General features: G+C 47.2%; 1 protein-coding gene across 10 annotated transcripts; it reads right to left on the bottom strand.

The window, feature by feature from the left end:
- PHF24 (PHD finger protein 24) lies at nucleotides 1-24,971 on the bottom strand. 10 transcript variants are annotated; one of them, XR_008504730.2, is made up of 10 exons: nucleotides 24,807-24,971; nucleotides 10,814-11,195; nucleotides 9,958-10,143; nucleotides 6,269-6,347; nucleotides 5,758-5,963; nucleotides 5,256-5,416; nucleotides 4,858-4,956; nucleotides 2,294-4,537; nucleotides 615-736; nucleotides 1-103 (listed from the first exon to the last, which is right to left on the bottom strand). XR_008504730.2 is itself a non-coding variant. In XM_054502713.2 (8 exons), the coding sequence occupies exons 2-8, from the start codon at nucleotides 11,189-11,191 to the stop codon at nucleotides 4,441-4,443; spliced, it is 1,206 nt and encodes a 401-aa protein (XP_054358688.1). In that variant the 5' UTR covers nucleotides 11,192-11,195; nucleotides 24,807-24,971; the 3' UTR covers nucleotides 1-4,440. The 10 variants fall into 10 exon arrangements, 4 of the variants coding, with proteins under 4 accessions (XP_054358688.1, XP_054358690.1, XP_054358691.1 ...); XR_008504732.1 differs by lacking the exon at nucleotides 24,807-24,971 and adding an exon at nucleotides 24,111-24,265 and having other exon boundaries at nucleotides 4,858-4,953; XR_008504728.2 differs by having other exon boundaries at nucleotides 1-736.
- Nucleotides 24,972-26,380: the final 1,409 nt, after the last annotated feature.

Raw genomic sequence — 26,380 nt, forward strand, 5'->3', positions numbered from 1 at the left:
GAGCATCGCAATCGCTTTATTATGATTTCCACTGTGCCCAGCCTCAGGGCATCAGCTTCTTCTGGAGTGCTGTGAAGGCTGGGCCACGCAGAGGAGCATGCAGCTGTAGAGACAGGGAGACAGGGCTTGGGGACGTTCCCCTCAGCTTGCTGTCAAGTTACCTTCCGCAGAAAAGCACATGGGAAGGGCATGAGGGACCAGAGCGCATTGGATTCCCTAGTGTTACTCAAGTGTTCTCAGAGTCCCTCTCACAAGCTTGGGTTTGGCTGGGGGACAAATCACAGGCCAACCCATGATGTCACGAGGCTAATCTTGAGGGCCTTTGTGTCACCATGGCTATGGAAAGGCCTGGCTACTTATAACTTGATGTTCTTAACTGTAGGTTGTGCCTACCCAGTGCCATAGAAACTGGAATGTGATTGGGCTTCTTAGTCACTGGCCCAGACCAGAGCTGACCCCCTTTCCATGCTCTGGGTCACTGGGGCATGTGGCCCAGAGGGAAAAAGCTTTTCCTTAGTGCTAGTAGAAATTCTGTAACCTGTTTATTTTCTTTCCAAGGTTGCCAAAAATAGTGGCAGCAGAAAAGTAACAGCAGAGAAAATGCCCAGTCCCACCTTACACCAGGGCTGAGCCGTCAGGAACAGGCACGATGCGTGAATATCCCCCACTCCAGGAGATCTCGCCATTGTCTGGGTTGCAGCCAGGGGCCCACAGAGATATCCTGGGCAAATTCAAACTAAGTGGTAGGAGAAAGTAGCAATTTTTCAGATAAGAGCTTGAAATAAGGAAAAGAAAAAAAAATAAAAAAAAGAAAATAAGAATTTTATTTCACTGTAAATAGAGGAGGGGTAAAAAGGGACTGTGGTGACAGTCCTGAAGTTCTGGCATCAAAACTGTTCTGCCTTTTAGGGCCACACATCTATCTGTCTTCACTCTGCTGGTCTGAAGGGAACATGCTTTCAGGATCACTAGAGCCAGCTACCAGTTCTCAGTCCTGCTTGAAGTTTCTCTTGGCTCTGGGGTGGGCCTGGCTGGCCTGGGGCCCTGCCAGGCAGCTTCTGCTGACCTTCCCTCTTGGCTTTTGGGCTTCCTGGCACCACTCTGACTGAAGCTGTGAAACTTGCAATGGCTGAGGTTGTGCTTTGGGCTATGAGTCCTGGGTATAACCTTGGGGCTCACTCCCCAAGGAGGTGTCCTCTTCCCAGGCAGTTTAATGCTGTGTTTTCCATAATGGTGACAGGAATAGGGGACCCTAAGACTTGGCCACTTAAGGTCAGGGTGACATCCCATAGGTAGCAGCAGGACCAGAAAGGCTGGTATCTGCCCTGTTAGCCCCAGGTACTTGGGCTGAGGGCAGAAAGAGGCAATATCCTCATGGTTTCTACTGCAGGTGTCCTCAAACGAAGAGGAACACTTGAAGGTTAGATCAGTACCTAGAGTGAGGGGACTGCTCCATTCCTGGGATACTCTAGGGGCCCTTGTTCAAGTGTTCTGTTGGGGAAGGCTGGGCTCAGGAGAGGAAGCCAAGGAGCAGACTTGGAGTGGTTTTGTGGCCAGGGCCACTGCTCAGCTGACCCTCGGTCCCTGCAGCTCCACCACATCATCCAGCTGCCCCTTCATTCACATCTGAACATGAGGAAGAGGAATGCTAGGTGAAAAACGCTTAGGGCAAGTGGGCTTCAGAGGAGCCTGTCTGTAACCCAGGCCTTCCTTGGTTAGAAACACTGATCTCAATTTTGGGTAGCCACGAAGAAAAGACTGAAACATTTTCTCATACCCTTATTAGAGCCAAACACTAATATTTGTACTTGGCAGAATTTCAGAGTCACAGTGATGGGAGGGCTTGAAAATGAAATGGGCTTCACTGGGTTTCTGAACGTTTTTAACATCTCTATACATACCGCAGAGGGGCTCTGGGGATTAGAACACTGCAAAGGGAGATTCTGGACAGGGGGTTGAGGCAGGGCTTCTGCAACTCTGGACTTGGGGAGCAATGGCACTTCCCCTTTGGTAAAAAGCTAGATGACTGCCTGTGGAGAAGAGGCTGGCTGCTCCTTCGTGCTTTTCTGCTTCCTAGGACTCCTGTGGGCTGGGAACTCCACTCTTTGCTGAGGGAAGTGTCCCCTGGGATCTCTGTAGCAGGCCCTCACCCAGGAAGTTTGCTGTTCTGGAATAGGGAGAAGGGTGATCCAAATGGGCCTGCTTCTGTTGTGGAAGAACTCTAGGTAGGGCTGCTTTGCCAGGCCCTGGAATACGGCAGGCCTGACCTGGCCCACCGACTCTCCTCACTCACCCGTGGAGAGCTAGAGGCAGCAGCTCCAAAGAGGTAGGCATCACCTTGATCTGTGAAGGATCAGGGAACAAGATGGACTTCCAGTCCCTGTGACTGATGAGGCAGGAGAAAAATGCTGTTCAGCTCTCAAAGCCCAGAGCTTGTCTCTACTCAAAATGCCCTGTCTGTGAGATCGAGCAGCCCAAGGCCAGTGGCACAGGAGACGATTTGCCAGGAGAGTAGGTAAGAGCCCCTGTGCTTAATGTGCTTTAATCTCAATGCAAAACCCCAGGCCTGGCTGCTTCAGATGCAGTTCTTAGGCCCAGGAGTCCTGTGCTTTCTTTTTTTGACTAGACTGAATAACGGCCTCTCCTATGGATCAATCCTGGGGGACAGTTGAAGAGCATTTCTAAAGCTGTGGGCCATACACCTGAGCCCAGATTTGTCTCCTGTCTGCTTCATTTCAGTCCCAAATAATCCAGCCCCAGCAGCTCACCACCCTGCTTCCAGCTAAGGTGGTTCCTACAGGAGTAGACTACACAGGGCTCTCACAAAGCCCCCGGCTGCAGCTCCTTGCTTTCCTTGAAACATTCAGCACTGAGCGGTGTGTGCTTTCTTCTGTACGCACCCGATTTAGCACAAGGGCCTCGAGCAATGAAGACGTGTTTGCTTCTGCATGACTGCACTCCACTCCCTTTTGAATAACTCTTGGTAGTCAGATCTCGCTATGCCTAAGTCACTAGGTTGGAAACAGAAGGCTAGAACATGGACCCCATGGCCGGCCAAGATGAGCCATAACACACAGACTGAAGAATTTGAATTTGATGAGTACTTAGGAAGGAGGGCTGGGGCTTGCAGGCCAGGCTTGGTGCTCTTGTGGCAGCCTCTGATTGCCCCAAAAGGCTTTCCATGCTAGGCCCAAGCCCTAGCCTGGTGGGGAAGGACATGTGGTGAGCAGCAAGGAGAAGCAGCCACTCAAGCCGAGTCTCAGTGACAGGGAGAAGAGGAAAACTTCTCCTTCTGTAAGGCTTTCCCAGGACCTTCTCTGCAGAGCCTCTTCTTAAGCCCCAGCCTCTTATCCTCTTTGTCAGGATGGCTGAAGGAGTCCCTGCTCAGGGCTCTGCAGATCTTTCTTGGGCTGTGGAAGGTGTCTACAGTTGAGCTGAGCTGGAACGATGAGGAAGCATGAGCCCCATTCTCTCCTTTTCCTCCATAGTGTGCTCTCGTCAGTCTCTGTGGTCGGTGACTTGGGTGAAGCATCTAACACAGAGGGCTATGGCTCCTGCCAGTGTGTTTGCTCCATTCAGGCCCCCTTGGCCCTAGGCCATGAGCTACCATCTGAAAAATAGGGGCCAAGAAGGCTCACCTTGATTTTTGACTACCCTGCTAAAGAGTTTTGGACTCAGGTGACCTGACTGAGAGGTTCCTAGAATCCCGACTCCCTGGGAAGGGCTGCCTCCCCTTCTTCCAGTCAGGATTCTCCGGGCTAGTTGCCTTTTCTGTCACCAGGAATTGGAATTAAAATAAATAAAGGGCTGAACTTCAGTGGTGATGTTTAACTCTTTTCCCAACTCAGTACAGCCGAGGTACATAATGCACACCTACTAGTAACAGCAGCTCACTGCAGAAGGAATTTTCAGTGGAGAAAGCGGGGCCCATTAGGATCTCCAGGATCTCTAGGCAGGCATGCAAGTCTGACATGCCCCCTTATTAAGAATCACTTGGCCAGAGTCTTATCTATTGGAAATTAGAACTGGCCTGCCTATAGCAGGGGTGAGTAGAGACCCCCTCCTCTATACCAGGGGCTTCACAAAGGGACTTTGGTCCTTTCTCAACCAAAAAGAACCAGGTTTCTGAAGGCATGGACAGCTGGGCAGCATATGCACATGTGTGTAAGTGTGGTGGCAGGTCCCATCTATGATGTGGGGCAGGGGCGGTCCAGGAGAGGATGCTGCCACAGCTCCCAGGGCTTCTCCTTGTGGCAATGCATTCACTGCCTCTATTGTGAGGGGAATGGTGATTTCAGTGCCATAAAGCTTAGTGACAAATTAAGACGCTGGCAGTGTCCCAACCCCATGAGTCTCAGTGCCAGAGGTTGGTGGGGGAAGGGAGAAAGGAAAGGAGGGAGAGGATGTCACTGTCCTCAAACCGAGCTTCTCTGCTCCATGCTATCCTGGGGGCTTCAGGTGAATGGCTGCGCTGTTGGGGCGAGCAGCCAGGATGTAGAGGACATTCTCTTGCAGGAAGGTAGGCCAGTCCACAAATCTGGAGTGGAAGCAAAGAACAGAGTCGTGAGGCTGGTTTGAAGACGCGTGAGCCCTGATCCCAGGGGCAGCATGGCTTGAGCTACACAAAACTCAGGGAAGCTTGGCTCATGCCTGACCTGGCTATGGCTGGCTGTGCTACCAGGCCAACAGACCAGCTGGCTGGTCCTATAGACTTGGGTCAAATGTGCACTCTTGGAGCCTGGTTTCTTAGGTGGGCGCTTGCTGTTTTGGAGTGGGAGTGGATAATGCCCTCTCTTACTTGTGTGTTTTGTGGGGGTTCAGAGGGTACAAATGGCCAGGTGAGGAGGTCCTACTCACCTGGACTCCTGCTCTGTGGGCAGCAGGGTCTTGTCCTGACTCTTGCTGCTGCTGCTGGCTGGGCTGCTATCTGCGATGGGACCCACATGGCTGATGCTGCTGGGCATGAGGACACGTGGTTAGGAGTGGGATAGTGAAATGCCTGCCCCCTCCAAAACTCTGGTAAGCCCAAGGCTCTGGACATGCTCATCCAGGCTCTTCTGACGTGTGGCAACACTGAGTTGAAGGTAGAGGCTGTCCTATGCCCTGGCCCGTAGGCATCACCATCCTCTACCTAATGCACAGGAGGCTCCTCTCTCGGCTGTTGGCAGGGGGAGCAGGGAGGTATGGAAGGGCCACTGGCATGGAAAAGGGAGGAGGAGAGGCTGAGTGGGGACCAGGACTGGTAAGGAGCAGACCTGACACTGCAGGAAGGAGCCTCTGAGAACCGTTTGCAAAACCAAGAGTGCTGGGCCCGGCGGCACTCTGCCTCACTGATGGTGCTCCCACTGCCCCGTGCCAGGAAGGTGGCTCGGGCTCGCTCCCGCTCCTTCACTGTCAGAAGCCTCAACAGAGAGTTCTGGGGAAGAAGAGACAAGATCTTAGAGGTGAAGATATCTTGTAAACTGCCAAGCCATAGAGAATCCTATCTCCATTACCACCTTTGCAATCTCCCTTAGAAGCTGCCCAGAGCCCTTCTGGAGGCATCAGCACTTCCAGTGCGGCCAGGGCAGATCAGTCTTCCTCACGCAGTTTCCTCAGCCTGGGCACCAGATCATCTGTCACTGGATGGAACCTGAGCCCATTCCTGATACTGGTCCCTGCTTGGGCAGGACCCAGTCCTCCCCCAGTCTGCCCAGCATGCCTCCCAGGCCCTTGTCACCCAGTATCCCAGGAACATTTGCCCCAACTGGCCCTCACCTGGGGACGCAACTGCTGCAGAAGCAGGAGGGACTCATGGGACAAGAAGTCAGGCCACTCGATGTAGCCTCGATGTTCAGGGTCCAGGGCAGCAAACTGGCGGGCCACCTGCTCTTCTTGCTCCTCACTCAGGGCCCTGTCACGGTCCCCCCGCTTGGCTGCTTGGTGGCGGTAGCGCAGAAAGTCCTCCAGTGTCAGGGAGCAATCTGTGGGAGGCACCCCGTGCTAGCCATGCCCATCCTTCCTCAGCCTCAGGGCACCTCCATCACCTCCAGGGCACCCTCGGGGCCCCCACACCCACAGCTCTTGCTAAGTCTCTGCCTCCCATGGCCAGGGTCACCCAGGCTGTGACAGGGGATGGCTGACTCTGCTGGCCAACAACTCAGGAACAAGGACCCATTTACCCTCTACCCACTAAATATGGAACACTCCTTTCATGGTTCATCCTAGAAAGCCTGAAGGAGAAATCTGCCCGGCCCCTCTCCATCCAAGCAGCACCACCCAACCTTACCAGGGATGACTTTACACCGCTGAAAGGTCTCCGTGAGGCTGTACATTTCCTCCTCAGTAAGCAGCAAGTTGATGTTGTCCTGAAAATAAGGAAGAGCTGAGTCGGTGGCCATACAGGCCAGTAAGAAAGGCCAGGGTCAAGGGGGCTAGAAATAGAATTTCGACTGGAAAGCAATTCCAAGATCATCTAATCCCAGCCTCCTATTCACAATCAATGAGATTGAGGCCCCAGAGAGGGGAAAGGACTTGGCCAGAGTTGTCTTTACTCTGGGGCAGAATCTTCCCCAGAACCCAGATATCCTGACTCCAGCACTGAGTCCCTTTACTAAAGCAGTGGTTTTCTCCTCTGAGCTAACCTAGGGATTTCTTGGAAGTGCCTTAGGAAGCTGCTGCAGGGAATAAGGGGGCTAGTGAGTAGGCAGGTTGTGAATCCCTGTCTCCATCAACCAGAGCGGCTCCATCTCCATCCCTTTTATCTACTTGGCTTCTGTGTTAGGCTGTGCTAAAAATGTATTTTAGTTAAAAAAAAGTTTAATCCTAGCTCTGCTCCAAGTGGGTTGTATCACTTTAAATAACTCCAGAATGGTTTTAAAAGATGCCATTATTACAAGGCTCCTAAAGCCAAATGAGTTTTTTTGTGGTGCCACAGAAATTTTAATTCCAAAGGAGCACCGATATCTTATTGTGTTGATGTTACCATACAGTCTTTAAACTATCAAAGATCCTTTCTAGTACAAAGTCATTTTCTTCCTCTGAGATACCAGCAAAGTACAAGAGCAGATATTTCATGAGTATTCATATGTGGATTTCATAAAGAACTTAAACCATTCTTTTTCTTCCATAACACTTTTTAAAAACTAATATATAATAGTTGTATTTTTCTTTCAAACCATACTTTCAATAAACACCTACTGAGCACCTAGTAAACACTGGGCGCCACAATGGTGTGTAACACTGTAAGATGTTCAATGTGGCTGAGGTTTGGAGTACGTGTGAGTGTGTGTGTGAGGGAAGGAGGGGGCCTATTATGAAGTACCTCCAATACCCTTTATCGAGCCCCTCAAATTAGGCCTTTATTCTGAGGGCAAAAGGGAGCCACCAAAGGGTTTTCAAGTGGGGAGTGCCGTGGTCAGATCTCTGGCTGCTGTGTGGAAGATGGATTAGAGGGGCAGAGTCTGGAGGTGTGGAGAGCAGTTGGGGGCTGCAGCAACAGTCCAGGCAAGAAATGATGAGCAGCTAAACTGAGACATGAGAATGAAGAAGGGAAGAGAGATATTAGAGGCAGCATCATCAGGACCTGATGACTCACTGGATGTGAGGCATGAGGGAGAGATTGAACTGGAATTGGTAACTGGGGCATGGTATTACTATTCACAGAGATAAGGAGTGGAGGAAGAGCAGGTTTGTGGGCAAAGATGAGTTCATTTTGGGGCATGATGAGTGTGAAGTATTTGTGAGATATCAAGGTGGATAAGTGCAAGAGACAGGAAATTTAGGTCTGGACACACGAAAATAGGAGTCATTAGTGTTTAGATGGTGGCTGTAGATGAAGTCACCCAAAGAGGGCGCAGTGAGAAAAGAAGAGTATTAAACAACAGAACCCTGAGAAACATAGGACTGAGACAAGAAACTAACAAAGGGCATTGAGAAAGAATGGTCAGAGACTAAGGCTGGAAGAGCATCAGTAGAGAAGAAGGTACTGGATACCAAGCAAAGACAGCTGCAGAATGTGGGAGGTAATGTTAACGGTGGTTACACCACTGAGGTGGGATTTTATTGACTTTCTATTTTCTCTCTTTTCCATATCTTATGCAATAATTCTCATAAAAATACTTAAATCCTAAAGAAAAGGGAAAGGAATAAAGAAGTAATAAATACTTCGGAGACATCAAGTAAGAAGATGCCTCAGAAAAGGTCAGTGGACTTGACAATTAGGAGGTGACTGGTAACCTTAGGGACAATTCTGCAGAATGATGGATGCAGATGTCAGATTAGATGATAGGTGGTTGAAGAACCATAGGAGATGATGAAATTCTTTTAAGAAGTTTGGCTGTGGGGCCAGGTGCGATGGCTTGTGCCTGTAGTCCCAGCTACTGAGGAAGCTGAGGCAGGAGGATTGCTTAGGTCTAGGAGTTCGAGGCTGCAGTGTTACGATCGCACCACTGTACTTCAGCCAGGTGACACGGTGAGACCCTGTCTCATAAAAAGAAAAAAAAGAAGAAGAAGATTTGTTGGCTGTGAAGGGAAGAAAAGAAAGGAGAGGTACTTGGAAGGAGGCTTTGTAAAAAGCCCAGTGGAGCATGGTGGCAATGATGGTAGGACTGTGTCAGGAAGTTGGGGGACGGAGCAGTGTGTTCTTGGGGGTTAGGGAGGTGACCCCTTCACCCCAGTCCTATAGCAGCAGCACACCACAAAGCAGAGTGGCTGAGATGAAAGGCTGGCATCCGGAAGGGGTGACAGGCACTAAAGAAGGTCGCCGGTACAGCAGGGTCTGCTGCAGTGTACTCCAGGGGGACAGGTGTTTAAGTGGCTGAAAATAGCTGTTCCATAACAAGCCATAGAGGAAGAGTTATTTGTTAGAAAGTGGCACATCTCTGCTTTCGTCTAAGCAGCAGGAAGAAGAGTGGGATCAGCAGATGCTCCTCACTCTGAAATCAATAAACAATGATGATATCTGCAGGACAACAGATCAATAAGGCAAGACTTGAACTCTATTCAGGTGTAGTGAGAAATGGATATAAATCTGGCTTTCAATGGAAACCTCAGACTCTGTCCTTCATTAGAAGTTAGAAGGCATTTATATATAATTTGCGAAGTTCTGAATCAATAGAGCTTTGTCATTTAATTCACATAATAACCACTTCAAAGAGGAAGAGCAAATGCTTATGAGTCAGGTGGCAGGCTGAGTGAGGATCTCAGGCCTAGGAAGTTTTCCTGTGGTAGAATCTACCCCTATTGGAAGCAAGCTGGTTAGGATCTCAGGTTAGTTTTCATATGGATACAGTGAATGACAACTATAGACTATTAGAGAAAGAACTGCTCCAAGCAGAATTACTTTTGAGTAATTAGGCCTCAGTCAATCTCCTAGCTCAGAGGTTCTCTACTGGGGGTGATTTTGCTACCTTCACATTGAGATGTATGCTACTGGCATCTAGGGGATTGAGGCCGGGGTGCTGCTAAACATCCTACAATGCACTTGGTCCCCCAAACAAGTCACTAACCAGCCTAAAATGTACTGAGGTTGAGAAACCCCATCCTAGCTCTAGGTCTCTTGTATGTACCATTGGAAAATTCTTTTTTTTTATTTTTGAGACGGAGTCTCGCTCTGTCGCCAGGCTGGAGTGCAGTGGCACGATTTCGGCTCACTGCAACCTCCGCCTCCTGGGTTTAAGTGATTCTCCTGCCTCAGCCTCCCGAGTAGCTGGGACTACAGGCACGTGCCACCACACCCAGCTAATTTTTGTATTTTTAGTAGAGATGGGGTTTCACCATGTTGGCCAGGATGGTCTCAATCTCTTGACCTCGTGATCTTCTGGCATCGGCCTCCCAAAGTGCTGGGATTACAGGTGTGAGCCACTGCGCCCAGCCCATTGGAAAATTCTTTAGCTCACTGCCTAAAATCAAATGTTCTAAGACCAGGCCTCCAGGAAAAGTGCCAAGTCCTCTGCTGTCCCTGCAGTCCAGACTTACACAGTAGTGGCAGCTCCAGCCTGTTTCTGTGTGGGCCATCTCCATCACCTCCGCTGCACTGTCTCCTTGGATGTAGCCCATGCGGCGCAGGCAGCCATCATGGAAAACCCTGGTGCAGACCCTGCACGGGAAGAGGCTCTCAGCTGTCCAGACCTCACAAACATCACACATCTCATCGTTGACAACCTGCAGAAAGATGGCAGGAGGAAACAGGGATGTGTAAACGTAGGCAGCAAGATTCCAAGGCCACTAAGCACAGAGCTACCTGCATGGGGCTGAGTCTTCCCAGATTAACCTAGAGGAACAGCTCCAACTGAAGCCATTGTTGAGGTTTTCTTTCTGGACGACAAGAACCAGGAGGTCCTTCCAGCTGCTCATGCCTTTGTGACCATGTTTATGAACAGGGAGCTACTAGCACTTTTAGAAAGAACAATCTGTTGTGAGAGATTGTTCCAGGCATTGCAGGACATTTATCATCCCTGCTTTTCTTGGTACCAAACACCAGTAGCCACCTGGTGTTGTGACCTCCCCAAACTCCTCCCTCCCAAATTTCCAAATGCCTCCTACAGGGGGTAGTACTATCCATGGTTGAAAACCCATGGCAGCGGGGAAGAGGAGAAGGGTCGACAGAAGACCTGCCACAGCATCATTCTTTATCATCCATTGCCCCAAGCCTTCAACTAAGATGAATCCAGGATATAACAAACATTTTATTCTTACAGAAGAAATTCAAAGATTTTTTTTGGACTCAGCTCCATTTTTCCGGTTTTGAGGATCACCTTACCCACATCCATCTTCCCTGTCCTGCTCCCTGATGCACTAAGACTTGAGGATCCTGTCCTAACTGGATACTCACAGGCTCTCTGGGCTCCAGGCAGATTTCTGGAGGTTTGTCATCATCCAGCTTCCGGGTGGGGCGGATGAAGGCAGGGGGTGTGAATCGGCCGGTCCTGTCAAACTCCTCAGGCTCCACGCCGCGCCCATCTCTGAGCCGCTCCCAGGCTGCGCGGCCGGCACTACTCTCTTCCTGGACCACCGAGGTTCCTGCTTCTGCTTCCTTCTCCTCCTGTACCTCCTGGACGGAGCCCTCTACAGTGCCACGGCGGGACCCTGGCAGCTCACCTGTGCGTCGGATGGAAGGCCTGTCCCGCAGCCCATCCTTGAAAGCAGACACAGCCAGACTCACCTTCTGCACCTGCTCCACTGTCTGCCGCTTGGACATCAACACCCCCATGGCTCTGTGGACAAAAAGCAGGGGGGCACAGGTTCAGCCAATGGCTGAGGATGTCAGGCCAATCAGTTTCAACCTAAGTGGCAAGGGCTATTAAACAGTTTCTCCCTCTTCTAGGACATGGTGGGGGTGGAGACAGCACATGTTAAGGATCAGAAGGTGTTGGTTCTACTTCTTTCCTAAATTTTATTTATTTATTTATTTATTTATTTAATTTATTTATTAGAGATGAGGTCTTACTATGTTGCCCAGGCTGTTCTTGAACTCCGGGGCTTTAGTGATTCCCTTGGTTCAGCCTCCTGAGTAGCTGGGATCACAGGCCTACCACCTTGCCTGGATGACTTTGGTTCGATTTCTGACAGGCCTTGCAACTTTGGTTTTCCCATCTATGGAATGAGGGCTATTTCCCCAGCCCACTTCACGGGGATGTTACAAGGATAATTAAGAAAATGGGCATAGTGGTGCTTCACAGACTGGAAAGCACTCTAGGTACATGAAATGATATCTCTGTCTCCCTTCCTGTCCTAAAACCAATTTAGTCCAGGGGTCCTACACCTCTGCTACTTCGAAATGGTTGGAGACTTCAGAATCCAAATTTCTCCTCTACCCTGCAAGAAGACTCAAGGCTTAAAGCAAGCTGGCAGCAACACAGTTCAGGCCTTTTGAGACAAGAAAAGCTCCTTCAGTAAGTGCCATGAACAATCCATCTGGGGCTAATCCTCATCAAATGCCTACTTTTTAAGTCAATGAACTCCTAGTTTTAGATGACTCCTGAATTAGTAAAGAAACTCTGCCACCCGTATCCACGTGGTCAAGGTCACACAAACACGCCTTTGCCCCCTCTCATTAGTAGCTGTGCCTCTCTGTGGGTCTGTTTATCTATTACAGACACTGGCCTATTACAAAGCTCTAAGGTACCTCTCACACTTCTAAGGCTGCACTAATGTCACTCCCACGTTTTCTGCTTTAATTCTTCTGAACTGTTCAAGAAAGGTCCATATCCTTTACAGGTTAAAAAGTAACATCAGACCTGCTCTTCTCTGCGGTACCAGAGCACAGCATTGGACAGTGAGGGCATGACAGGCACATTGCAAAGCTGGTCTGCTATTTCCTAGCCTGAGGAGACTTAGTGGAAGTCAGCTGGGGAATGCTTTTTCTAAGTAAAGTGGAGCAGAGTCCATTTTAGCCTTGCTCTCAATCCATTCTAATCAAGGCTTATTGAACAGTATTATGTGCAAGGCACTAACTGTTCATCACAGGAAACAGAAGACAGGAGAACAGTCTCACCACTCAAGCTGCTTAATATTAGAAACCAAAGAAGTGAAAGTGCTGAGAGTACCTAAAGGAAGGCGAGACCCACCACACTACTGGTGGTCAAAGTGGACCTTGAAGGATGCACAGGCGGTTATGCTCAGTTTGTTTGGAGGAAAAGGTGACAGCGGGTAGGAGGAGAAGTAAGGCCAATTCGAAGGTTACTGTTAATACCATAGTCCAGACAAGAGGTAGAGGGTTTAAATGGAAATGGTGATAGCAGGAACAATACTGACTGAGTGTATGAGTGTATCTTTTACCATGGAAAGAGAGTTAGGGAAATCTAGGAATAAACTGATAATTGATTGGATGAAGGATAAAGGGAAAGAGGGCAGTTTTTGTTTTTTTTTTTTTGAGACAGAGTCTCGCTCTGTCGCCCAGGCTGGAGTGCAGTGGCGTGATCTTGGCTCACTGCAACCTCCGCCTCCTGAGTTTAAGTGATTCACCTGCCTCAGCCTCCTGAGTAGCTGGGACTACAGGTGCGTGCCACCACGCCCAGATAATTTTTTGTATTTTTAGTAGAGACGGGGTTTCACCATGTTAGCCAGGATGGTCTCGATCTCCTGACCTCATGATCTGCCCGCCTCGGCCTCCCAAAGTGCTGGGATTACAGGCGTGAGCCACCATGCCTGGCGAAGGAGGGCAGTTTTAAATGGACTAACTAGAAGAATGGTAGTGCCACTTACAGAAATTGGAAATAAGAGGGATAATTAAATTGGATTTTGTATATGTTGAATTAAAGATGTCCCTGGGACATTCAGGTGTTGAGTTATCCCCTGATTAAAACTTTCAGTGCTTCCTTCAGCTTTCAGGAGGAAGTCCCCACAATCAGTCTCTTTACTGTGGCCTGTGAGCCCTGCACGGTCTGGCCTCCCTTCTTTACTCTGTGTCCCAACCATAATGGCCTTATTTCAGTCTTTATTTGCTATACTCCCTCTGTTTTGGGGAAGTTTGTACATTCCTCCCCACCTGACTAGTGCCTATTTGTCTATCAGAGCTAAGGCTCAAGTCTCATTTCCTTGGGGAAGTCACTGCTGACTCCAGTCCAGGTCGGAGTGCTCACAGCACCATGCCCTTCTGCTCTGGGCACTTATCTTCATCATTACATATTCAATAGGATGATTACTGATCAATGTCAGTTTCCCCTATTAGACTGTTTTATCCCACACAGTACTTATCTCCACTGCCTAGCAATGTGTCTGTCTATTAAGCATCTAACAGAATAGATTCTTAATAAACATTTTCCAATTAGCTAATTAATTGTGGAGAATTCTTTTTGCTTTTAAAAATGAAACCTTAATACCTGTACTATCTGATGACAGCCCCATCTTCTTTTCGGAAACACTGCTTGTATGTGCCACAGTGGTGTGAACTCCTACACTGCTCAGGTGCTTGCCTTGCCACTACTGCTACCAAGGAAATTCATATTCTTGAATTTATAAACTGATTGATAGCAAAGGAAAGAACCACCTCCCCGACTCCATTTATAAATTTGTTTGTAAAACTGAAGTATGTGACGAAGGAACATTGACTTTAAATACTTAATACTGCCTTAAAGGGCAGTGGCACAGGAGATTTATTGAAGAAAGATTTATTGAGCACATTCAGGAAATCATTTAGGGTATTCATGCCTCAGTGGACAACTAAGAATAAATTGTAATTAAAACGAAAATATCTTAATCCCCAAATAAATTCATTAAAAATTGTGATTAAGAAATCTTTTTTTCCATCAGCTGGAAACAAATATTAAACAATAGGGAAATAAATTATGTACCATGAAAGACTAAACAACACGGAAAACACTGAGGTAGAAGTATATTTATTGATGGGAAAGATACTCAAAATATGCAAACATATTAACAAAAATAGCAAGTTACAAAAATGCTCATGTTATGATCTAAATTTTGTACTGTATGTACTTTTAATCATTTTGTAATCTATATTCTCCCACATTGCACATTAATTAGATAATAAAACAAATCCTAGGGTTGGCAACTTGATGACTTGCTTTTGTTTTGGGTCCCCTGTTCTGTGATTCAGAACCTGTTGCTGGTTGTTTTGGGCTTTAGTTCTCTGTCTGTTAATGAGTGTATTTGGAACATATAGTCTGAAGCATTTAGAATGCTCATGTTGCTTTTCATCTTCTTTTAAAAGTTCATATGATCTAATGAGGGAATCTAGCCAGGGTGGGGTGGGGATGGAGAGAAGAGTATGTATATGTTAAATTTTTTGCTGAGGCTTTGGACCCAGTGGGTTCTTGAAGTGACAGGGCTGGCCCTGTAGTCCCCAGACGCTGCTCAAATGCCTCATGGGCAACAGCATGTTCGATGGCTGGGTGGGATGCAACTCCCCAACTTACAGTGAGAGAGGCACCCCAAGAGAGAAAATACAAAACTGACAGATAATTCTTCATATTTTTATTTGAGCATATTTTTATTATGAGCAATTACGTTTTCCAGACCACTAGGTTTTCCTCAGAAACCCCAAGGCATGTTTCTCAAAACTTTCAACTGTGGCTCAGAGTAAGAAATATATTTTATGTGATAACTCTGTAGACACATGTGTTTATAGATCTGCAACTGAAGTCAAAATTTTGTGGAACAATCATACTTTTACTACATGTGATACTCCCTGATATTTTCTATCCTATTTCATTAAAACAACCCTGATAGTGACTCTCTGAAATGATTTCATGACCTACTAATGGATTTAAATCTGCAATTTGAAGAATGCACCTCTAAAAGACAAGGATATAAGGAAAGTGCTGCCCTTAACTGATGTGGTGAAAGATGAACAGTTTATTCAAGCTCCTCTTAGGAGTCTGTGTGGTTGGAAGATCCACCAGAGATGGACAGCTACTAATACACCTCTGACTAAAGAAAACCTATTGTATCCAAGAGGCTGATGCTCTTTCACCTGTGGGTATATGTAAAAAAAAAAAAAATTTAGCTAGGCATAGTGGCACATGCCTGTAATCCCAGCTACATGGGCAGCTGAGGTGGGAGAACTGCTTGAGCCCAGGAATTCAAAACCAGCCTGGGCAACATAGCAATACCTCATCACATTAAAAAAAAAAAGATTGATTGGAGCATTCTTTTTACAGTGATTAAAAAGACGGAAACAAATTGGGCATGGTGATTTGCTCCTATAATCCCAGCTACTTGGGAGGCTGAAGCATGAGGATTGCTTGAGACCAGGAGTTCGGGTCTGTAGTGTGCCATGACTGTGCCTGTGAATAGCCACCGCACTGAAACCTGGGCAACACAGTGAGACCCTGTCTCTTAAAAAAGAAAAAAGGTGGAAACAACCTCAATAGGGAAATTACTGAATAACTTGTGATATATTCACGCTATTAAAAAAGAGAAAAAATGATTTAATTATTTATTTTGAGATGGGGCGAGGGGGTCTCGCCATATTACCCAGGCTAGTCTCGAACTCCTGCACTCAAGCAATCCTCTCACATAGCTGGGACTACAGGTCATGCTAATTTTTGAAAAATTTCAAGCAATCCTCTCACATAGCTGGGACTACGGGTCGTGCTAATTTTTGAAAAATTTTTAAAGAGACAGGGTCTTGGTATATTGCCCAGACTTGTTGATAACTCTGGGGCTCAAGTGATTCCCTGCCTCAGCCTCCCAAGTAGCTAGGATTATAGGTTCCAGCCAGAGCACCCAGCTTGATTTAATTTTTTAAACACAACAGCCAGAACAATGATTCTCAAGTGGTGAATTGGCTGGATCCTGTGGCAGGTGGGAGGTATATATCAGAAACTCCGGGAGGAGGGGAGAAATAATTGAGTTTCAAGAGCTTAGCAATTATATATTTATATTTGGAAAACAAATATTAAAAACCATCTCTGCTTTTTTTGTGTGTGTGACATAGACTACAAAACAGTGAGTTTGACAGTATCTTCTTTATTCTTAGGGCTATACGGAAGGTACTAACTCTCCAAATAGTTGGAGGCAGCCTCCTCCCAGGAGTTATATCACAAGTTTTAGGGAACAGTCAAGAGACTTTTATGTTTATCAGAACGAAGGCATACACTGGAAAAAAATAGTTGAGAAACACTTATTTGGAGATCTGGAAAAAACATAGTAAATTCACATTTTCAAGAACGATTCATTAGAGGAAAACCAATGGTATGCCTTTGTTTTTGGCTTTTTCAGATGCTTTAATAAAAGTTATTGAACAAAGACCAGCCAGTTAGGAAGTTACTCTATAAGTGAACTTATTAACAGAGAATCATCAAATTAACCACAGACACCTCCCAACACACTGTAGATCCGCTATAACCCATTATTAACTGTAAGGATACCATTATTCTTTATAAGGATACCAAGAATAGCTATGAAGCTATCTCCATGGTCAATTATGTCATTGCAACGGTTTTGGGAGTTTATCCTTAAAGCAATTTCTATGAAGACTGAAGCTGACATCTACTAGCAAAACAAACATAAAAACAAACGCTTTCCAGTCCTAAGCACAGGCTCTTGGAGCACTGCTATTCCTTTTAGCTGAGATGGTTCAATCTTGTAGACCATTTTATGCCTGTAAGGGCAGAAATGCAAAGTAGAACTATTCACAGTAAACCATCAAAATCCAAACAAGACCACCAAGTCATTTTGAATTGACATGACTTTGACTTTGACTTTGACAGTAAACTATGAGGACACAACAGAATTCAGCTTTAAAAGCGAGTCTAAAACTCTTAATACTTAATGGAGAGGATCAAAACTGTATAAAAAAGACACTTTGATTAAAAGTGTGTGTGCTGAAATATCCAAGAAGTGCACCTGGGATGTTTGAGAACTTAACAAAATCAGCTCAAATTTTTAGAGAAACAAGTGGTACTGATTGGTGCCAGGTAAAAACAAATGCCTGTGGATAAAAACCTGGCCTCTCCTGTGCTGGAAGAAGTCCTAGGAAAAAGAGAGAGTTAAAAGGAAATCAAGTTGCAAAGATCCCACAAATTATACCTAATGATTACTTCTTTCGCTGGTGGGTGGGACTGGGGGTTTCTGCCTCCCTAAAAATGATGAAAAGAGGCCAAAAAGATATTGTCCCAAGAATTATGTGGCTGTCAGGGAATTTGTGGTATTTAGGGAAGGCTTGGAAAAAAACTCAGGGGAGAAGAGCAGGTGATGGTAAATAACAGTGGGACAAGAAGGTGGAATAGGGCCGTCTGACTTCATGAACTGGAAGAAATGAAAACAGCAACAAGTAGAATCTGTCTTGGGTAAGAGAAGCATGTCTAGATGTGTTTGTCAGGCAGTAAGACATATGTGGGCAGCTTGGAATGTTTGCAAGACACACCCATTTTCTGCAGAGCACCTGCTTAGAATTCAGCGGGATTATTTATAAGGGCAAAGTGGTGGGAGTAAGAGGAGGAGGGGCTGCTTTGCAGCAGGAGCTGATAGAGAAATAAGGAAGGGGAAGGAAGCTGGGGAGCCTCTATTTCCCAGCACTCTCTATAAAGATTCAGAGCTGTGGAGAGCCTGAAAGGCAACACTCCTAATAGGCAGGAGTTTCCTCATGCAGCCTGTTAAATGTAAAGTACATTTACTGATTTTCTCTTCTTAAAATTTATGTTTTCAGATGGAGGGTGGTTCTAGGGTCTCACTATGTTACCCAGGCTGGCCTCAAACTCCTGGGCTCAAGTGATTCTCCTGCCTCAGCCTCCCGAATAGCTGGTTCAATCTGATTCTCGGTATGGGAATGGAGGCTACTTAAAAGGCTCACAAGCAAGTAAAAGTGGCTGCCTGGAGGTTAGGGCTTCCCTAGGAAGGAACAAGGCAAAGAAAACCTCTGAGTGAGGGGAAAGGGAAAGACAACCAAAGAGAATGGGTCGAGCAAATGGAGTAAAGGAATCTGTGTTTCACTGAGATCAGGAGGGAGAAAAGTAGAGATGGTTCTTACTGACTTCCACAGAGCATGTGACACTCACTTTTAATCAAAGTGTCTTTTGTATACAGGTTTGATCCTCTCCATTAAGCATTAAGGGTTTTAGCCTCTTAAATCTTTGTTGAATGAATGATGCAGAGATGACTGGGCAACATAAACAATTTATTTAAGATCATAGTGTCTTTTCTCTTTATCAAATTGGCCAGAGAGACTAATGAGACCAAATCTCCAAAACTCAATTCTAGAAACTATGCAGTCACCAGCTCACATCATCACATCTACTCTATTTCCCAAGAGGTGGCACCTGGACAGTGAGTCAGGGCCAGCAGGGATGAGAACACGAGGATGATTTCTCTCTGACTGCAGAGGAGAGTTAAGAAATTCTGCAATTTAGCCGGTTTCTACAATCACAATGGTAAGAAAAAAGAAGCCAGTATTACCAAAGTCAACAGTCCCCTGCATTTATGCTGTGTCCTGTGGACTATGGTGAGGCCCACAGGAGGGCAGTTGCCTTAAGGACACAAGTAGAAAGTGTGAAAATGCACTTCCTTTGTCCTGGGTTTGAAATTTAGCATGAGCAGTATCTGCACATACAAGTGAAAAATTTCAAGGTGGTCAACAATTGGCTCCTGGAAGCATGTGCCCGAAGGGCTGAGAGCCTTAGGAAAAGCCACATGCCTAACACAGAAGGTGACCAGCTGCAAGAGTGTGGAAAATCAACACAACCAGGGTCTGTAAAAAAAAAAAACAAAACAAAACGCTGAATGCATAGCACAGACTCTGAGCTTACTGTGAACATCAGCATCAACCTCAAGATTTTAAGCAAAAAAAAAAAAAAAATCAAAAAGAGTTCTCGTGCAGGTCTTTGAGGAAATCCAAGCCCCAAGGGGTCCGATTGTTCTCCAGTGACTGGCTGTTGCTTTAGGAAAATCCAGTGCCTCACTACAGTGCTCTTGGAGCCTGTTCCTACTCAGACATTTTGTCACCTGGCAGTAGCCTAGAAACTAATTTTAGTTTTCATGTTTGTAGACCCTGAAAGGTCTACCTGGTACCTCCCCACCTCTCTTCATTCAGCCTGTTTATTCAGGATGACACAGTCACAACTACATGGGGCTTTTCTGGGGTTTCCAAGGAGCAGAAAGGCTAAAGACAGAAAAACTGTCTTTCTGGCCTCAGCTCAAGACTACAAGGCATACTGCTGCTGTTTAATATTTACTGAAAGCTCACAAAGTTCTAATATATATGAGAGCAAAATTATGGCATGAGCTTAGCCTCTTAGAGCCTGAGTCTTCATTAAAAGCCACAGTGCTGACTTCCCACAGAGGCAGAGCAACAGTTAAGGAACATCACACCATCAGTGATTGGCTGGTGAGACTGCACTTAGCAAGCAGAGCTTTTCAGCGAGATGGAGAGGCACTCCCTGTTTTCTGCTCTGGTTCGCTGAAACACAGATTCAGCCCCATGTAATGCAATTATCACACCTTAATTATCACCATTTACTTCTCTGTGATTCTGCAAACTTTTGCCGAGTACAGCCTACTATGCATCAGGCACAAATCAGGTGCTTAATAACTGATGGTAGAATGAACAAATGGAAGCTCATTCAGCCTGTGACAATGCAGTGAGTATGTGCGTGTGCAGGGGGCATAAGTGTAGGATTGAAAAAAAAAGGTGTTGCTTGAGCTAAATTTTGAATATGAGTAGGAGTTACATCAGTGGATAAGGAAAAAAAAAAAAAAAAAAGCATTCCAGGAAGAGGTAACAGCACATGCCAAGGCACGGAGCTATATGGGGACTCCATCATGACTTAGATGGTATGAAGCCAGCCTGGGGGCTAGATAGAAATAGGCAAGGAAATGTGTCTTCACATAAGAATTAGCATCAGCCCAAAGAACTGGTTTGAGATAGTATGCTTAAAATATTTGTTAGAAGAGAATATGTATTTGAGTTTCAAGGAGGAAGAAAATCCCAGAGAATTGGATTTGCTGAGGCCGGGAAGAGGGACTGCCCTGATAAGTTCCAGCGCTGACCAGTGAGTGCACTGTTTGGCCTTAGGACCCAACAGGAAACTCCTTCGCAACCTAAGAGCTCGTAGGTGGTGACTGTAGTGAATCATTGGGGCTTTCCCTCTGGGAGACTCCTAAGCCTCAAAAAAACAAACATACAAAAAGAGAGACAGCCAATTAGCCCACACAGTTCTGCTTTAGTGAGAGGACCCCAGTAAGATGAAGCATTTCTCAAAACCAAACAGCCAACATATATCTAAAAGGGCTTCATAAACTGTAACATGCTATCCAAATAAAAGGTTCTGTCATTACTATCATAGGAAGGCAAAAATGTGGCCAGTTTACACTCAGAGTATATGGGCAAAAGTAATTTTGGCAGGGCACTGGCAGGAGGGCTGAATGTGCCTGCCAGAGGAGGCATAGCACAGCAGCTGAGTTTCAGTGATGCTTGGGAAAAGGCATACTCTATATTGGTTCCTGTAGATATTCTGTAATGCCATAATTTCCCCCTTACTTTTCCTACTCTTTATAGTGAATGATTAGAGAAATGCAGACTGATTCTATGTGAACTCCTCAGGGGCAAGAAACTCTCATATTTATCTAGCATTGTGCCTGGCAAGTAAGTAGCACTTAAGTAAATGTAAGTGAGTTTCTGAGGAGACTGCTGGAAGAGTGGGGAGAATGGAGGGGGATGTGCTAATGGAAAAAATAATCATGTCTTCAGCTGGACACTGATGGTCTTGGTTTCTTGGTCCAAAGCTGGCAAGCAATTCCTGTCAGAATTTGGTCATTAAGATTGAGGGGTGGAGTGGATAATGATATTCCCATCAGAAATGAATAAATCAATTTGGGACATGAAGATAGCAGAAGCCAAGCAGCACTGCTGGAGAGAAGCGTGTGGGACTAAAAGATAATAGATTCTGTAGCTAAAGAGAAGGGAAACTATGTTTGCATAAATGTGATCCACTTAGGAACAGGTGTAGTGGAAAAAATTGCAAGGAGTCGGGGAAATGGGCCTGGGGAGGTCTTACTATCCATGTTGAGGGAAAGGAATGGCAAATGTTAGAAGACAATGTTAGAAGATTGGAGAATATGTGAAAGATCAAAGGTTGAGAAATCCAGACAGTAAAATCCAGACACATTTGGGTACACTCAAATGAAACCGGGTGAGCCGTTCTCTCCCCCTTTTATTTGCCTTTGGAGAGAGCATTTTTGAGAAGATTAAGGCCACCTGGTGACATCTTTCATGCACATTCTGGAATGATTTGATTTGCAGACTCATGCTGTGACTAGGGAGAGTTAGGCAGTATTCTTAGGATTTTTGAAATCTTAATTTTTACCCAATGCTGGACATGGGGAAGGTGATATCCAAGGTCCAAGATTAGGGGAAAGCCTGGATCCATTTAGTGATTTTTCCAGGGTCATGAGTGGGTGTGATAATAAGCACCCTCAACAAAAGACCAATTTAGGAATAAAACCTCAATGACAAATCAATGAGCTGGAACAAAGATCGTATCTTCAGGTTTGGTCCTTCTGACTTTCTTTAAATATATGCCTACCTATTTATCCTGATCTGTTAAGCTGATCAGATGGGTTTGAACTGAAAGGGGGATTATAAACAACTTTACAATGGGGAGGTCCTAACCAACATAAACCTTTGTCAGGGTTTACTCCACTGATTTGCATGCAAGGTAGCATCACTGAGTTAAAAAAAAAAAAAAATCTAACAACTGGTAAACTATGTTGTTCTGTTTTCCCACTAGCTTGGTCTCTCTTCTCACTATGTAATTCCAGGAGCCAAAGGAAGCCACTTCTATTCAAGGAGGATTTAACTAGGTTTGACTGTGGAAGAAAGCAGGGAAGGGGAGCAGGAAAACCCTTCCAGAATGGCTCTGTAATGAATATCATATCTTGGCCCTCTCACCACTCTGTTTTTGGACGAGAAACCAGAATCCATCCTTGGGGCTCAAAGTTGAACTCTTGGCATTCAGCTAGAATGAAAACAACGAGGGGGCAAGATGAGGAGGCAACACTATGTCTGGCGCAGACCCTTTGCGCTCCCCCTAACAGACTCCCAGTGAGCCTTCCTTGGCTCTGCACCTTTCCTGTCCTCCTCCTCCTCCTCATGCAGAGGCACTCTTGGGCAAAAGTGTCCTGAGTGCTATCTGTGGGCCATTGTCCACTGGTGCATGCAGTCAGAGGGTTACAAGGACAGTGTGGATCGTGCTTCCTAAAAGTGATCCTGTCTCTCCTTTCTTTCCTTCGAGTATTCTGTAGCAGGTAGGGTGGCCTTGGGACACTCCGTCTGCAGAAGGGTCCCCCTAGATCCCCAGAGCAAGCCCTGTCAAAAACCACACCCAGAGGCCTCAATTAGGTCCAGAGCCACCCCAAGGCATCATGACAGTGGGACTGCCAGTGAAGGAAGCCACACCCTGAAATCTGGGGATTCTGTGGAAATCAGTTCCTGCAGCAATCTCATGGCCAGTTAAACTGTCCTCATCCACCTATTTAATCATCACATTTACTGAGCTTGTACCACTGCAAAACCCTATGCTCGGCAGGCACCTTAATGCAACTTATTAACAAATATCTATTCTTTCTTCTGCTGCGCCTTAGTACTTTTTCCCAAATAAAATTTGAAAAACATTTTATGATTATGTTTTTCATCAGCTTTGTGACCTTGGGCAAATTGCTAAACCTCTCTGAGTCTCAATGTTTAAAAGGGGATAATTTCACAAAGCTGTTGTAAGAGTTACATGTGATGTTTAAACATACCTAGTATAGTGCCTAGCGTACTGGTGCTCAACAATCCTATACATACTTTATTCCTTCCTTCAAAGGCCTTTCCCTCCAGGACCTGCCAAAGTCAGTTATTCCACCTGATCTTACTGCTTCCTTCTGGACGGTCAAACCTAGGGGCTCAAATCTCCTATCTTTGCTTTAGAGGCCTCACTGGTCCTCATCCCCCGCTTGGGGACCTGTGCTCTCGCAGCAGTTTCTGTCTCCACTAAAATGCGGCGTGGAGCAACGGGGCTACCATGGAAAAGAAAAATCCGAATGGGGAAAGAGGGGAATGGAAAGAGGCTGCAGCCCTAGAAGGCCCCCACCTCTGGGCCACGGTGTGGGGATACAAGTGAGGGCACATGGAACCCTACAGGGATCCCAGTCGAGGCCAAAGTCCTTGGAGCCGTGGGAAGTCACTCATGGATCCCATGGCAGGATCCCCCCTCCCCATTCAGAGGTTGCTTCCCACAGTTCTAGGGCACAGGCTCAGGTCCTCCTTTTCTAGGGAGCCCTCTGGGGGCTCCACCACCTCGAGGCTCCTGCGGCTCTCCTATGTTCCCAGGTGGTCTTCCATTGAGCCAGCTCCAGAGACCACCCTTGTGCCTGCTCCCACAGTGACACAGAAGGGCTCTCTGGGGCCAGTCCCCTCCACGCTGGGGCTCCCTATGGCAGCAAATGCAGACAGCGCCCCGGGAGTCCATTCCCACAGGGGGTCTTTATGGGAACGGCTCCCCACAGCACCTCAGGGACTCCCCCAAGGCGTAGAGGCAGCAGTTACTCGGGGTTCATCCAATGACACAGGGGGGCCACCTTGGAGGCGGCTCCCACACAAGCACCTCAGAGTCCCGGAAGACTGTCCGCGGCCGCAGACCCGCCCCTCAGGTGACGGCCTGGTCCCCGCCGCCCCCGCCCCCGCTTACCGGGACCGTCCGGGTGCGGGACGCGGCTCCGGGGCGGCGGACTCTACACCGCGGGCCCCGCGCTGCCCACGGCAGCCCGAGAGCCGGCGTGCTGGGCCGAGCGCCGGCAGCAGGCGGCGCGGGCGGAGCGGCAGGCTGAGGAGGCGGCGACGCGCGCGCCCCGAGCACACCCACCCGCCCAGCGGGGCTGCGGCGCGTGCACCCGCGCGAGGTGCCCCGGGCCGGCCGGTGGGCGCGCCCCGCCCCACCCAGTCCTCTTGCGCCTCCAGGAGCCGCCCTCGCGGCTCCGCGGGCGACGGGTGACCGGCGACGGGCGGGCGGGCGGGCGTGGGGCGCCGTGGGAATGCGGGAGGACGGCGGCCGGCTCCGATGAGCAGACGGCCCAGGTGCCCGTGGGCGCCCCCCACGAGCGCCCGGCACTGCGGCGCGGGGACTGCGCCAGCGGCCGACTGCGGCAAGGACAGTGCCCGCCCGGAGGAGGCGGCCCGGAGGGGGCGCCGTTGGGGGGCTGGGGCCGCTCACCGCTCGCATTCCGCGCCAGGGACGCGGGGGGGAGGGGGTGCGGGGGAAGGCGGGTTCCGGGTGGATGCCGCCACCAGCACGTGCCTGGGGTGGGGAGAATGACTCATCCAGCAGGTCCTAGCAGCCGTCCCCCGCAGGGCTCCGGGCTCACGACCCTGGCAGTGGGGCACTCACCTTTGCAGTACCCCACTGGCCTCCGGAGGGTCCCAACGAACCTTCACATAGTCCTCGGCTGGCCCAGCCTACCCTATGCGCTGTTTTCTGGGATTATTGGTTTTTCATCTCCAGCAGCGAGGCTGTGCTGTCGTGTAACCCACTTTTTGCCGCAGCAACCTCATCCCTCACACTATCCAAACAGCTAGCTTGTCAGAAGGCCAGCAATTCTGAGGGCTATAATGTGCATTACACCAAACTACACGCTTTGAAGAGGGCAAGAAAAAGATAAAATCGTAAGACACCCAGCAACTAATCATAAGGAAAAACTGAAGATATGCAAATGATATGTCGAGAGCCCTTTAATTTATATTAATTGCATTTACATTTTTAAAATACCTTTATTTTCTTGTGCATTCAATTTATTTACCTCAAATATAATGCACGTCATTTTTTTGAGCGTCTAGTATTTGTTACATACTGTGCTAGGTACCCTGGTGGGATATAAAAAAGAAATTTTGCCCTCAACATGGAATTTACCAATAGGGGATATAAGGTAAGTATGGTATATTTCTGTCACTTTAAAACACAAAGTGCCAGGTACTATTCTAAATGGTTTAAATATATTGTCATTAATTTTCACACCATTCCTTTGAGGGAGTCTACTGTTAGTTTCGACATTTTGCCAGTGATGAAACTGAGGCAAAGAGAGGTTAAACAACTCGCCCAAGGTCACATGGCTAATATGTGATGGAGGTGAGACTGAAATCCAGGTATTCTGATTTCATACTGCAAGCTCCTATTTCTCAGTACTGCCACTGAGAAAGGAGAGGCTATAAACCATTAATATATGGAGTTCTAAAATTAGTACTTATTAGTTCTAAAATTAGTGCTTATTTCTCAAGAGACACTATGGTTATTTTGCTTGTTGTGAAACTAGCACTAAAAAGCAGACTGAGCCTTCCATATAGTCTGGGGGTCCCCTAACTTTCTTTAGAATTACATCATACTGACAGTTTCACAGATAGACTTCTCTGAACTGTTTTTAGTAAGTGTTTTATTTCTAGGCCGTCTGATGGGCTTATATGGAAAAGGAGGTTGTAACATCATCATATAAATCTCTGTCAGTTAATTCCTTCCTTCATTCAAAAAAATTTATATTGTGGCCAGGCGCAGTGGCTCACACCTGTAATCCCAGCACTTTGGGAGGCTGAGGCAGGTGAGTCACCTGAGGTCGAGACCAGCCTGGCCAACATAGTGAAACCCCACCTCTACTAAAAACACAACAATTAGCCAGGTGCAGTGGCACGCACCTGTGGTCCCAGCTACTCGGGAGGCTGAGGCAGGAGAATCTCTTGAATCCAGGAGTCAGAGGTTGCAGTGAGCCAAGATCGCACCACTGCATTCCAGCCTGGGCGACAGAGTGAAACTCCGTCACACACACACACACACAAAAGTACATTGTGCATCTGTAGCATGCCAGGCATTGTGCTGAGAACTAGAAAGGGTGCAAATAAGAGTAAGACACAGTACTTCCCCTCAAAGAACTATAATCTCATAGAGGACAAGCATTGACAGAGAACCATAATCATAAT

This window comes from Pongo pygmaeus, chromosome 13 (genome assembly GCF_028885625.2).
Source record: "Pongo pygmaeus isolate AG05252 chromosome 13, NHGRI_mPonPyg2-v2.0_pri, whole genome shotgun sequence".
Classification (NCBI taxonomy): domain Eukaryota; kingdom Metazoa; phylum Chordata; class Mammalia; order Primates; family Hominidae; genus Pongo; species Pongo pygmaeus.

What these genes read in the sequence shown, in the direction of transcription:
- PHF24 (XM_054502713.2), bottom strand. Translation starts at nt 11,191, where the DNA reads ATGGGGGTGTTGATGTCCAAGCGGCAGACAGTGGAGCAGGTGCAGAAG. An exon ending in GCTGGAGCTGCCACTACTGT is followed by an intron (nt 6,348 to 9,957) that starts GTAAGTCTGGAC and finishes CCTTATTTTCAG; the next exon opens with GACAACATCAACTTGCTGCT. An exon ending in CCCACAGAGCAGGAGTCCAG is followed by an intron (nt 4,538 to 4,857) that starts GTGAGTAGGACC and finishes CTTCCACTCCAG; the next exon opens with ATTTGTGGACTGGCCTACCT.